Raw genomic sequence first — 13,009 nt, forward strand, 5'->3', positions numbered from 1 at the left:
ACAAAATCCCTGTCATTGTCGTGGCCGTCGTCGTCGTCGTCCTCTGGTCGCAGCCACTAACCAGTGTTAGTGCTGGATCGAGGCTGGGGAGGGGAGGTTTAGAGATGGACGCCATTGAGGAGTGCAGCAGGGGCAGCAGCCATGGGCGGCGGCAGCAGCAGCAGCAGCTGATGCTTGGTTCGAGGATACTGGTCGGCGTGCCCAACAACTCCCGCGGGTGCTCCGAGCTGCTGTCGTGGGCGATCAGGGTCGTCGCCAAGCCCAACGATTCCGTCGTCGCCGTCCATGTCCTTGGTAACCGCCTGCATTTTTACTTCTGTTGCTGCATGGATACAGTCTTTGTTGTTGTGCTAATGATTTGCTTTTGCTGTTCTTGGTGGTGGTTTGTGGCTAGCAGGAGGGAGGGGGAGGAAGAACAGGCTCCAGAAGGCGAACGCCTTCGTCATCTACATGCTCGGGGAGCTGGTGGAGACATGCGAGGCTAAGCAGGTGCAGATTGATCAAAGCACAAGACAATTTCAATTATGCAATTTGTTTACCAAGCTTCTTATATTCATTTGAAATGAATAATTTCTGAACATGGCTTCTGTTGATCTTCGGTGTTCAGTTCTTAGTTTACATTCCTTGCGCCTATTTTTTTTTCCCATTTCTCTTCTGGTGAAAACAGTGTAGTGTCAACTTGGAAGCAAAGTTCGTGTTCACTGGTTTTTAGTTTGGTGGCATGTCTCTGTTCAGCTGTTCGGTGGAATTAGTACGGTGGCCTGGGTTTGTCCTCCTTTATGCTTCCTCATCCATGTGCTTGTATTCAGTCTTTAGTGCTGCCAAATTGGGACTGAACCTCCATTTAAGCCTATTATTACTGCTTCTGCGTCTAGCTGAAACAAAAGGGTTATGAGCTTTATCCTCTGTTTTCTCTCCCTTTGCTCTGTTTTTCAGGTCAATTTGGAGGCCAAGGTGATCTGCAGCTCAAGCATTCCAAGAGCCCTGGCCCGGGAAGCTGAACAGACTGATGCAAAGTTTCTAGTCGTCGGAAGATCAAGGAGTAAATATCACAGGTAATCTTTAGTAAGTTCCTAAAAAAGGAAAATAATAATAATAATAATAATAATAATAATAATAATAATAATGAGCTACTCCTCTGTTCATGTACAGATATTGAACTGTATTTTTCTGCAAGTTTGCACTCTTCTTGTAAATGTAATCAGTAGTTTTATGCATTTCAGGAATCACTTTGAGGTTGCAAATTACTGCTTCATGCACGCTCCGAACAACTGTTCGGTGATCGCGGTCGGAAGGGAAGGCCTGGCGCAGACCCAGAGTAGCAACCGGCTCAAGTCTCAGTCGTTTGACGGTGAAAATATTCAGCACTTATTTTCTTCTTCTTCTGAAAACCAGCATGTAGGCTCGTTCACGTTCTAATTCAGAACCTGAAACTGCAGGCAGCAGCAACATCTCCTCAAGTTCAACATGGAGCAGAACATTAACAAAACTGCTTCGATCAAGCTCGGTACGCAAGCAGGCAGACGGCGACGAGGAAGACAAGAGCTCGCCGAGGGCGGTTCTTGATGGACCAGAGGGAGGGGAAAATGTGCAGGCCACTGAAGAGTGCTACAGCAGCACATATAGCAATGACACGATGAGCCGGCGTGGCCACAGTGGCATATGGAGACGGCTGTCGGACATGAAGCTCTGGCTTCCGTTCCTACGAACCGTCGACGACGAAGGCGCGAAAGGCGGCGAAGTCGGCTCAACGTTCTCTGAAGATCAGAAACCTGCCTGGAAGTGCTACAGTTACCAAGAGATTTCAGTTGCTACAGAAGACTTCAGCCCAGGTATGTTGGTAACTTATTTTTCAGGCCTTCTGTTCATGCATTTTTTGAATAAAAAAACAACAGAGAATTTTGTACGTATCATGCAAAATCCAGCAAGATTTAATGTAATTTGATTGATGCTTTCATGTTCATGCAGACAATATAGTGGGGAGAGGGGGCTATGCAGAAGTGTACAAGGGCGTACTGTCTGACGGCCAATGCATAGCCGTGAAGAGGCTGGCCAAGGGCAAGCCCAGTGAGCAGAAGGAGAAGGAGTTCCTGTCGGAGCTAGGGATCCAGGTGCATGTCTGTCACCCGAACACGGCGGACCTGCTCGGATGCTGCGTCGAGAACGGGCTCTACCTGGTGTTTGAGCTCTGCGCGAACGGGACGCTCGCATCGGCGCTCCACGGTATCTGAATGAATTTCAGTCAGCGTGCAAGTTCAGAGTGATCACCCCGCAAAAAAAAAGTTCAGAGTGATCGACCTGAAGATTTTGTCAGTGACACACTGGTCATAACATTTTTTTGCAGGGAATAGTGGGAAGGTCCTTGAGTGGCCTCTGCGGCAGAAGATCGCGGTCGGCGTCGCGAGGGGTTTGCAGTATCTGCACATGTTCTGTAGGCATCGGATCATCCACCGCGACATCAAGGCTGCTAATATCCTCCTCGGCGATGATTCTGAACCTCAGGTGAGCCTATCTCTCCTTACATTTTGAGTCAATAAAAACTGCCTTTTTATCAAAAAGTCTACTGTTGCCACCAAACAACAATCTTCTCTCAAAAGAAAATGATACAGTTACTTGAGAATTATATGCAATGCAAGTAATGAAATGGCATTTAATCAACTATGAAAGTGATGTGATTATTTAATAAGATGGGCATTTGTCTGTCTACACAACAGATTTCTGACTTTGGGCTAGCAAAGTGGCTTCCAAAACAATGGACTCATCACTCCGTCGTACCCATAGAGGGCACATTTGGGTATTTGGCGCCAGAATACTTCATGCATGGCATCGTCGATGAAAAGACAGATATATTTGCCTTCGGAGTTCTTCTGCTAGAGATCGTCACCGGAAGGCGGCCCATCGACTGCTCCAAGCAAAGTCTTCTTCAGTGGGTGAGCACTAACTGAATGAGCACACTCCAGTGAACTGACCGAATCGCCAAAGAACAGAACAGTTCACATTATGTGTGTTTGCTCTCTTTGTCTTTCTAGGCAAAGCCACTTCTGGAGGCCGGGCAAGCGATCGAGCTTGCAGACCCTGAACTCGGCGATGACTATGACAAGGACCAGCTGAAGAGGATGGTCACCGTCGCGTCACGCTGCATCATCCGGCCGGCAATGTGGCGGCCATCGATGTCCGAGGTACCCACTCATCATAGTTGCTAGGTTTAAGTTACTGATGTTAAGATGAAATGACAAAAAAAATATGTCATGCTTTTCAGGTGTTGCACTTGCTGTCTACCAACGATGAGTGCTTGGAGGAGCCTGAGAAATGGAACATTCCGGAGGATGAGGTCAACGACATGGATGATTGCACGTTATTTTCTGAATCTTGCTCTCTGTGATGGAATGTAATAGGCTCTATTTATTTTGGTGTCGATGTGGCTTCTGAGTAAAATTCAATTGATGGAATATGTTTGGGTTGTCCATGTTTTTTGTATGAGTTTTTTCTTTCCACGGACTATGTGCTTTCAAAACGTTGACATGGGTTGTTGTCCAGCTCCGTTCCTCCGACAATGACAAACCGATTGAGTAAAATGTTTTGTGTCTCCTACCACTGTACGAGTAGCAAAAAAAGAAAAGAAACCTAAGACGTGATCATTGTAGAAAACGTGTGATATGAAAAAGATATAACCAAGAGAAATTCCCATCGCTATGATAGTCCAACAAATCTTAGTTTGTAACCAAGAGATCGAGTGTTGTGAACCATTCAGAGGCATTTATCTGCAATTTTGAAACCAGCAGTTCACTTTTTTTTTGCCTCTCCTTGTGAGCAGCAAAAACAAAAAAAATGAAAAAGATAGTGGTTCGTTGGAGTAGGCTGGGAGACCCAAGCGGCCCAGTTATGCAGCGGCCCGTTATCCTTCCACCGTTGGAGGCGGGCAGTTTTCGCTGCTCTGTTAAACCAGCAACTTGGAACGGGCGGACCAGCAGAAGCACAACCGGGCCAGGCCCACAGCAACTTGATCGAGTGTTGTGAACCATTCAGAGGCATTTATCTGCAATTTTGAAACCAGCAGTTCACTTTTTTTTTGCCTCTCCTTGTGAGCAGCAAAAACAAAAAAAATGAAAAAGATAGTGGTTCGTTGGAGTAGGCTGGGAGACCCAAGCGGCCCAGTTATGCAGCGGCCCGTTATCCTTCCACCGTTGGAGGCGGGCAGTTTTCGCTGCTCTGTTAAACCAGCAACTTGGAACGGGCGGACCAGCAGAAGCACAACCGGGCCAGGCCCACAGCGCTACGGCAACGTTCACACCACCTTAAAGCCCCCAGCTCGGGTTACAAGCTCCCGCTAATGAGCTCGGCGAGGCAGTGGGTGGAGAAACGCTATTTAAGCTGGTCTGTTGCCTCCTTGCTAGGCGAGGTGGGACTAAAAAAGGTGGGATGCTGCGCATGCTGATGGAATGAATGGTCTGTACGCATGGGCCGTTGCCTTTTGCTATTGTCGTTCTGGGCTTAGAAAAGAAAGGCCATTCGCTACCAGCAAACTATGATTCCTGTGAAGCAAATAAGTGAATAACTACTCCCCCTCAAAAGAAAAGAAAAAGTGAATACCTACTGCTCAAAAAAAAGTGAATAACTCACGTGTACTGTGTGCCTTTGCTCAAAAATAAAAAAGACGTGTACGGTGTCCCAGGATTAAAAAAAGCAAATTTGCAGTACTACAAACCAACCAAATATGTTACGTAAGAAATGCCAGCCGCTGTGTTTTGCGTTTTTTCTTATGTGTGTTTTAATTTTCCCGTTTTGCTTGGGGTGAACAATTAGTATGCATTGATACACACTGTAATGTGATGCTTCAAGTCGTTGACGCATGAAGTAAGAGCATCTCCAGCAGTAAGCCCGGACATTCGGTCTTTTCGGTTTGCTTGGTACGATCTTCTCGGCCTTTCGTAATTGACGTCCGAAATTATTTCAGTCTTCTGGGTTCTTTACTATTCAATCTTCGGTCTTTACAAGGTGGTGTTCCATCCTAACCAAATAGACCAAATTTCCTGCTACAACTCGGATTCGAAATCGCTGCCAAAAATACTTCTCCGAATATGTTGGATTGGGGGTAAAGTAATCCTTGATAAGCCTGTGGTGAGCTTCTGCTCTATTATGATTGATATCCAAGCGGCCAAATTGTGATCCTAGTCTTGGTCTCCGAAAGTCCTCATGAACTATAACAACCATGGTCATCTCAAAATCATCGTCATATTCTTCCTCCCTCTCCGACAAAGAGTCATCGAAGAACATCTTCCTTGACCTCTTAGTCTACTAATTGCAACATTTTCATGTTGATTTTGGTTGCAAAAACTGTAAAACAACAATGAAAAGGCAAAAAAGTTACCTAGGCAATTCGTCAAACACTTGGTGAGTGGAGGATATGTGCCTCCGTGGGCAACGTTGTGACGACAATGAGCCTATTGGTGGATGCGGGAGCTGAAGGGATAGCCTACAAGCTTCGGGGAACTTGATTCTCCTCGAAGTAATGCCCGCGCGTCACCCAACAAGCCCGTCAGAAGTGAACCCCGACTTTCAGAATGGCATTGGTGTGGCCGCGATTATGAATTCGTTGAACTCCACTGCAGGTGCTTGATACGTCTCCAACATATCTATTACTTATGAAGTACTCATGCCATGTTTAAAACAATTTTATATTATTTTGGTGCCCTTTTTATATGATTTTCATGAACTAACCTATTAACCTACTGCCCAGTGCTAATTGCTATTTTCTGCATGTTTTTGGTTTCCACGAAGCTTCGGAGAAGGACCAGAAGGTGTCTAGGAGGACCACAAGCCCGCCCCCCTACGCGCGTCACCTGAGCTTGCAGGACCCTCGGCACCCCCCCTAACATGATTCCAAAGCTAAAAATTACTATAAATACTCAAACCCCCAAAGTTAACCCAGATGAGTTTTTCCGCCGCTGCAAGCCTTTGTTTCAGATGATGTTATGTCCATGCTTTGTTGACAAGGCCCTGACTGACCTATCCAGCTGATCCAACCCATCAGTCAATATTTGTTTCCATCCGTGTACCCCATATTTCTTGCACAACATGCCAACATATAGAGCAAGGACTGATGTTCCCATGTTGTAGTAGTCATGCAAGTGATCGTTCATCTCCTAGTGAAGCGGAACAAAAAACTCACTCTCAAAGTTTTGCTCGGCAAGCTGCAAAAATACTCCTGAGCACTGACACTCCCTGAACAATACCATAAATATCTGCAGCAATCGAACCATGGTATATATTAAATTACATAACTATTGACTGGCAAGTTTTGTGACAACGCATATTTTGATTTCGTATCATATCCATGTAAGTCATAAATAAAATTCAATATTGTTATAATGAGATAGAACAATAATAAGTCATCTGACAACTCAAAAATATCTATGAAAGCAAAACTTTACTTTCATAATTGTGCTTAGAAAATTGTACAAAGGGTACAATAATGACACTCGAAAATAAAAAATAACATAGAGCTCAGAATCCGATCGAGCAGAACCAATTATAATTTATACAAAACTTTTATAGTTATTTATAATTTCCTATTAAAAATGTTGTTAAATATTAATTATACTATCTTGTGGTATACATATGTAATGTATATTATTTCAAAATACGCTTGTTTTGGGCTTTAACCTATACTTTGTACACTAGCTAGCTTTATCCTCTTTCAAGATATTGCCTCTTCACAAGATCTTGAAACTGGATCTTTGAATACACCATCCACCTAGTACAGGAAGAAGAAGAATGACAAATCACATGGCTCCTTGAATTAATTTTTTTACAATTGCATGGATTGATTGGGTATGTGTATCTCTCTCTCTCTCTCTCTCTCTCTCTGTGTGTGTGTGTGTGTGTGTGTTCAAGTATGTCTTAATATCTATAAATATCTTGCTCGAGGTGAATGGTGTAATTAAATATCTTAATGGTGTTTTGTAGTGTATGATTAGGTCAGCAAACGTATACAAAACTCTAGAGTATAAATTTTGATTCAATACTTTTGATGTTGCTAAATGTTTGTATCGCACACACCACCACCATGACACGAGCCGTTTCTAGCTCATGTGTCGTTTGACATGAGTGTTTACTGTTTTTTTCAAGGTCAAACACATCTTAAAACTTACAATGGGGTTCAATAATAAGTTAACAATGCATGCATAACCTAGACTTAGTACTGGGAGTAGCATCGCTAATAATCATGCACGAACATAAAAACACACCAAAATGTTATTAATTTTGCTTGCATAAGATTTGATTTCACAAAAAGGTGAGGGACATCATCTAATGTTTACAAGTGCTCCTGCCCATTCTATAAGAACAATCCATGCATGAAACCAAATGTGATAATCTAGTCAACATAGCTTCAACACAACTTGCCAGCGTATATTCAAGAAAGGCTATCATCCTAACTAATTTCTCAGCCGTGGCTCATATTAGTTTGTTCATATATGGTACCTGTTATTGATTCGTGGTGTGGACCTCTTGTTTAGATCGGGCATTTTATTTTTCTTTTTTCTTTTGAGATATTCAACTATGTCTTGTCTGTCCGTGTTACCCACCCCGTTTTAGACTGGGCAACCTTCATGGCCTCGGCCGGGGGGGGGGGGGGGGGGGGGGGGGGGAGGGAAACAATGGGGAAGGGTGCACAACATCGCGTGGACATAGAGGAGTCCGGTGGAATTGGTAACTCGTTCATCATTGTTGTTATTGTTTAATGGCTGATCTGAAATGAGAAGAGAATGGTAAAGAACACCCTCAAGATTCACATTGTGGGTGTGAAAGGATACAGTTATGTGAGCTGTGTGCGCAATTGACGGTGGTGGAGATAGTGTGGGTGGAAGAAGAGCATTTTAACAACAAAAAATTGATAATTTTGCTTGATATCCATGAGAATTCTAAAGGTGCGGTGGCGGAGATAGTGCGGGAGGAAGAGGTGCAATTTAACAATTTTTTTTTGATAATTTTGCTTGATATGCATTAGAAATTGAGAATTCTAAAGGTACGAGACTGCTCACTACAGCGAGACCCGAATCACTTAACATTGCGACGACGTGAGCTGATTCATGCGGCAGAGTAAGGGTGCCAAATCCATCGGTTCGAGCTGGCAGTCCTATGGTAGGGAGCACGTCATCCTACAAGAAATATTTTCAAACGTGTGCTCGTTACAATAACCGAAGGTACTATATGTTTCAAACGGTTAATGTTGAACTGTTAGAAAATTTATGCCCACATTGCAATACACGGGCAATTAACTAGTCTGTTAGAAAGGTGTAGCTTGTTGAAAAGGGAAGAAGAGTAAACTTGTATGTCCTCGCCAACAAGTTTTTCTTATCCAAGATTATGTGCACATCTATGTCCACTTTCTTGAGCATAGTGAATAGTGATGTTCTTTAATGCCTATCTTTTCTCGCAGGATCAATCCAAATGAACAAACCAAGAAAGAAGGTGGGTTCAACAAGCCTCATACACTCAAACGGAGGAGCATTTCCATTATTATTATTATTATTATTATTATTATTATTATTATTATTATTATTATTTCTCTTGTTTTTCGCCATATATCCTGATTTTTTTTCAAGGTACCTCCGGATTTCTTTATTTCTCTCTGTTGCATTTTTTCATAATTTGCTATGTTGTGACAGCGAACGACTTGATCTCCCAATTAGATAACAAATGCAATGCATGACTTCTAGTTCTATACGAAGCCTTTTAGTTTACCTTGAACTGATCTTATTCATACAGAAGTGGAGATAACATGCACGCTTGCACCACTTTATTTGCGATCGAGTCAATAAGGATCTATTACTGAGCCAGAAGCCGGGCGGTAGTAGGGCTCGTCGAACCACCACCTCCACAGGAGCCCCAAAGCCGACGAAGGCACGGATCCAGCAGGAGCCAGTGCCGAATTTGGCGAGGCAGCCGCTGAATGCTCCTCCACGAAGCCGTCTCCACGACCATGATCCTCTCTCACCAGCGCCAGCCACGGCGTCCCCGTCGGGGCATGATCATTGGGGTAACCAGGAACAGCCTGGAGAAGCGATGATGCCTCTACGTCCTGAAGAAGGCCGCGAGCTGCATGTGCGTGTTGCGCTGCGACGAGGAACGCGGCCAGGAGTAGCAGCGTTGCGGTGCTGGCTGATGGAGCCATTGGATCCACGACGGCGCCTGAGAGTCAGGGGACTCGTGGGCAGTTTGATCGATGACGATCGAGCTCTGCACTGTGAATCAAGTCGTGCGTGAAGGAATATATAGCGAGAGAATGTGAAGCATGTAACGCTAGGTAATTAACTTGTTGCCGAATTAAATTCGTAGTGGAACTGTTTATGTTACCGTGACCTTTTGATGGAAATTAATTCCAGGACAAGGTTTAATACTATGTTAATGGTAACTCCAGGTTTAATAAAGCAAATGTGGGAACTGTGCTGTCAAACAAAGAAGAAGCAAATGCAAGTCCTACACTTGTCACTGTTGCTTGCATATTTCGAGATTTATTTTAGTCCTCCGGCGATGTTTATTCGGTGTGACAAGACGTTGCCATCAACTATGAAGATGTCTATGATGACTTCGTCAATCTTAAGATACTAGTAAGATACACGTGCATTGCATGCATGAGATTTAGCAATCAAATTATGAATAAATACCACATTATAGCATGTAAGCTTTGAGTCATATATACATGATGTAGATGTTCGTTTAATTTTTATAGTTCATCTCATTCAAAATCAAATATTTTTTTATAAAAAAGCTAATCCATTTTAAGATTCATAAAATCATGCGTTGTAAAGCATAAAGTAGAAACTAATAATGGCAATTCATGTAAAAAAATTAGGCAATTATGATACGGAAGATTCTAGAACAAAGAAGAAGTGCTTGTGTTTTGAGGTTTGTGCATTATGCTTAAGTTCAACCATGGAGTCTTCTAGATTGTACACGTGGCAAAATCTGGTGGACTGTAGATGATATCCAACGGCCAGTAGCGCTCGGATTTGCCATTCCTGCACCATCAGATTGGTTTCATCCAACGACCATCTTTCAAAGTTATTCGCACACTATATAAGGGTATAGATTATGCTGGCTCATTATCTCAAAGTTGCTCGTAGGGGTAAGATATGCATGTGTACTGTGTTAAAAAAATAAATGTTATGTTGAGTGGTATATCTCTCTTACCGCGAGATGCACGGTAGCTTCCTTACAGGGATCACTGAAGTGGACCAACCCAAGTAGTGGATTTGGTAAGCCTCTAACGACCGGTTCACGAAATCTTTTGTCCAATTTTGGAAAGGTTTTATATGATTATCTTGTTTTTATTTTTAGTGCTTTTCTCTATCTTTTTTGTTTTATATTTTATATTTTTTTGTTTTCTTTTTGTATTTGTAAATACTTGTTGACCTTTTATTGAATACACTTTTGACTATTTTTAAAATCCATGTTGAACGTTTATTTGAATATGTATTGAACGGATCATCTTTTAAATAAACAACAACTACTTTTAAAATATAAAGTGAACTTCTTAAACACACATTGAGCATTTTTCCAATAGGTCACGGGTAAAAGTGCAAACATTTGGTAAGTGTTAGAACAATTTTTTTGAATAGCATGAACATTTTATATATATTAAGACCATTTTTTTTAAAAAAATGGGAGATTTTTTTAGTTTCAATCTTTTGCCTAAGCGAAGTAGTTGATCCCTCCAAGCTAAGAGCGGATCAAGACTGAAAGCTACTAATATTTTTCCAGGCTGAAAGCTAGGAATAAAATATCATAGTCTGAATTTATAGTTTAATTAAAAATTGTGAAAGCTCCCTAGTCTCGAAACGACCAGTTTTGGTTCTGCTCTCGGGGCCACCTACACACTATTACTAACAACAATAAGTAAAAAGAAAGAGAAAACCAACTGGAAAACCCGACTACAGGCCTTGACACATGGAGCTATCGTTCCATGCGCTATGTCGATATTGTGGCGCACATAGAGACACATATAGAACACACAATGTTGATGCAAAACTTTAGATAACTCACTGTAACATCATGTGAATTGAAAAATACAAAGTATATTGAAAACATCATGTACAATTAAGGAATGCCATGTTGGCACCATCATACTGGAAGTCGTGGCTTTGTGTTGCCTACCATGGCGTACTGGTGGCCAGTGGCGGCTAGTTTTGGGTCACCAAATTATAGGGATATTGTTGGAGATGTTCTGAGCACCTTAGCATGTGCAACAGGTGGAACCGCACATCGCCTCCAAATATCAGGGTCCAGCAACATATATACTCCCTCTTTGCCATGACATAGTGAGTATAATTCTTTTTAAGTCAAACATTACAAACTTTGATCATATTTATAAACAAAAAAATGTACATCTAATATTCTAAAATACCAAATGCATATCATTGGATACATCATCAGTTATATTTTCATGTTTTACATGTTTCAAATAGTATATATAAACAGATTTCAATGTAAACTCGGTCAAAGTTTGCTTAGTTCGACTTATAGAAAATCTACATGCACTGCATTATGAAACAGCGGGGGTATTATTTTTTAGTACTCCCTCCATTCCAAAATCTGTATGCACTACATTATGAAACGGAGAGAGTATTTAGGAACGAAGGGAGATTCTTATATGGACTACTATGAAGCAAAATGAGTGAATCTACACAGTAATATGTCTATATACATTCATATGTAGTCCATATTAAAATCTCTAAGAAAAAACTTATACTCCCATCGTGCGTCCTCCGGCACGGCACACCAATGGAGGGGTTGCGCATCCGCCATCGCGTTTGTACGCCAGACGAACCGGTGAGGCAGCGATGCCACTCCTAGTGGCGGATCCATGCGCCATTTGGGCGGACAGAAGGAATCCGAGCGGTACCGTCACGTGGCCTCCTTCCGGGAGTGACAGATCGCAAGCCAGACGGTCATCTCCTCCTCGGGGGCCGCGTGGGATGAGCTCGGGGTCAACAGATCTGGAGGTGTAGGACTTGGATCCACTGCCTGCCATGCCGGAGAAGGTCAGAGATCGCCTGATGGGAGCTTGGGGCTGAGTGGAGTGGATTGCAGGGAAGTCAAGTGGCTAGAGTTTGGTTTGTGGAGGGGATGCAGACGAATATAGGTGAGGTCCGGTGGGCTAGAATGGGCCGGGTCCGACGTGGCAGATGCACCCAGACCTCGCCATATCCGCCCATATTTGGGATGAATATGAGGGGTTTGGTCAGGCCGGGCGTTTGAGACCGGCTTCAGGTGTCCGTCTGAGTCAAATTTTTCTGGCCATTCATTTACCGGGCCATCTGCCCGGATGGATGTATGAGAGGGGTTTGAGGCGCCCAGATTTAGATGCTCTTATAGGAGGACAAGCGAGGTTTTTTTTAGACAAAGGACAGGCGAGGTGTGTCCCCAGTTCCGACTTCCGAGCACACACCCTGCATTGTTGCAGTAGACGGACCGGAACAGAACAGAGGCTACCTCATGGGCCCGGGCCTTATGGACCACGAATTAAAAGCACGTTACCGTCGTTGCGCAAACATTCTTTAAGAAGCCCCTAAAAAGCATGATCAGAAAGCCTTGATAGGATTCGGGATAGGTCACGTGCTGGAAGAGAATTTGCATGATCCTGATAAAAAAACAGAACAAAAGTATAGAGAGCGCTCAGACCAATCCTAATAAATGTCAGCGTTGACATGTTCCATGGGCGGGACAGATAAATGAATGCTGCAGATTCATTCATGGATGAACTGCGAGGATGGATAGATGGTTGGGAGGTTGGCAAGCTGTCGGGGAAGAAGAGCTCGAGGATGGCGCGAGGAACGTGTTGCCTCGGGTGTGATGGACCACGGCGGCTTCAAGCTTCTCCTCTCCCTCTATAGATCACCGATCACGTGCTGGGGGGTTTTGAGCATCGACTCGCCTGGCCACTGTTGCAGGGAAATCGACTTCTTATCGGATGGCCCCTCACGAAGGGACAAGGCAAGCCGTGTGA

General features: G+C 43.3%; 1 protein-coding gene and 1 pseudogene across 1 annotated transcript; one reads left to right on the top strand and one right to left on the bottom strand.

Annotated features, from left to right (window-relative positions):
* On the top strand, positions 1–3,575 carry LOC125520734 (putative receptor-like serine/threonine-protein kinase At5g57670). Its single transcript, XM_048685727.2, has 10 exons — positions 1–294; positions 398–489; positions 937–1,055; positions 1,224–1,351; positions 1,440–1,832; positions 1,969–2,223; positions 2,345–2,502; positions 2,715–2,930; positions 3,030–3,179; positions 3,260–3,575. The coding sequence occupies exons 1-10, from the start codon at positions 105–107 to the stop codon at positions 3,380–3,382; spliced, it is 1,824 nt and encodes a 607-aa protein (XP_048541684.1). The 5' UTR covers positions 1–104; the 3' UTR covers positions 3,383–3,575.
* Positions 3,576–4,108: 533 nt separating this feature from the next.
* On the bottom strand, positions 4,109–4,341 carry LOC147961729 (signal recognition particle RNA; annotated as a pseudogene).
* Between the last annotated feature and the right edge of the window lie 8,668 nt (positions 4,342–13,009).

Source organism: Triticum urartu, chromosome 7A (assembly GCF_056163025.1).
Source record: "Triticum urartu cultivar PI428250 chromosome 7A, HENAU_Tu73, whole genome shotgun sequence".
Lineage (NCBI taxonomy): Eukaryota > Viridiplantae > Streptophyta > Magnoliopsida > Poales > Poaceae > Triticum > Triticum urartu.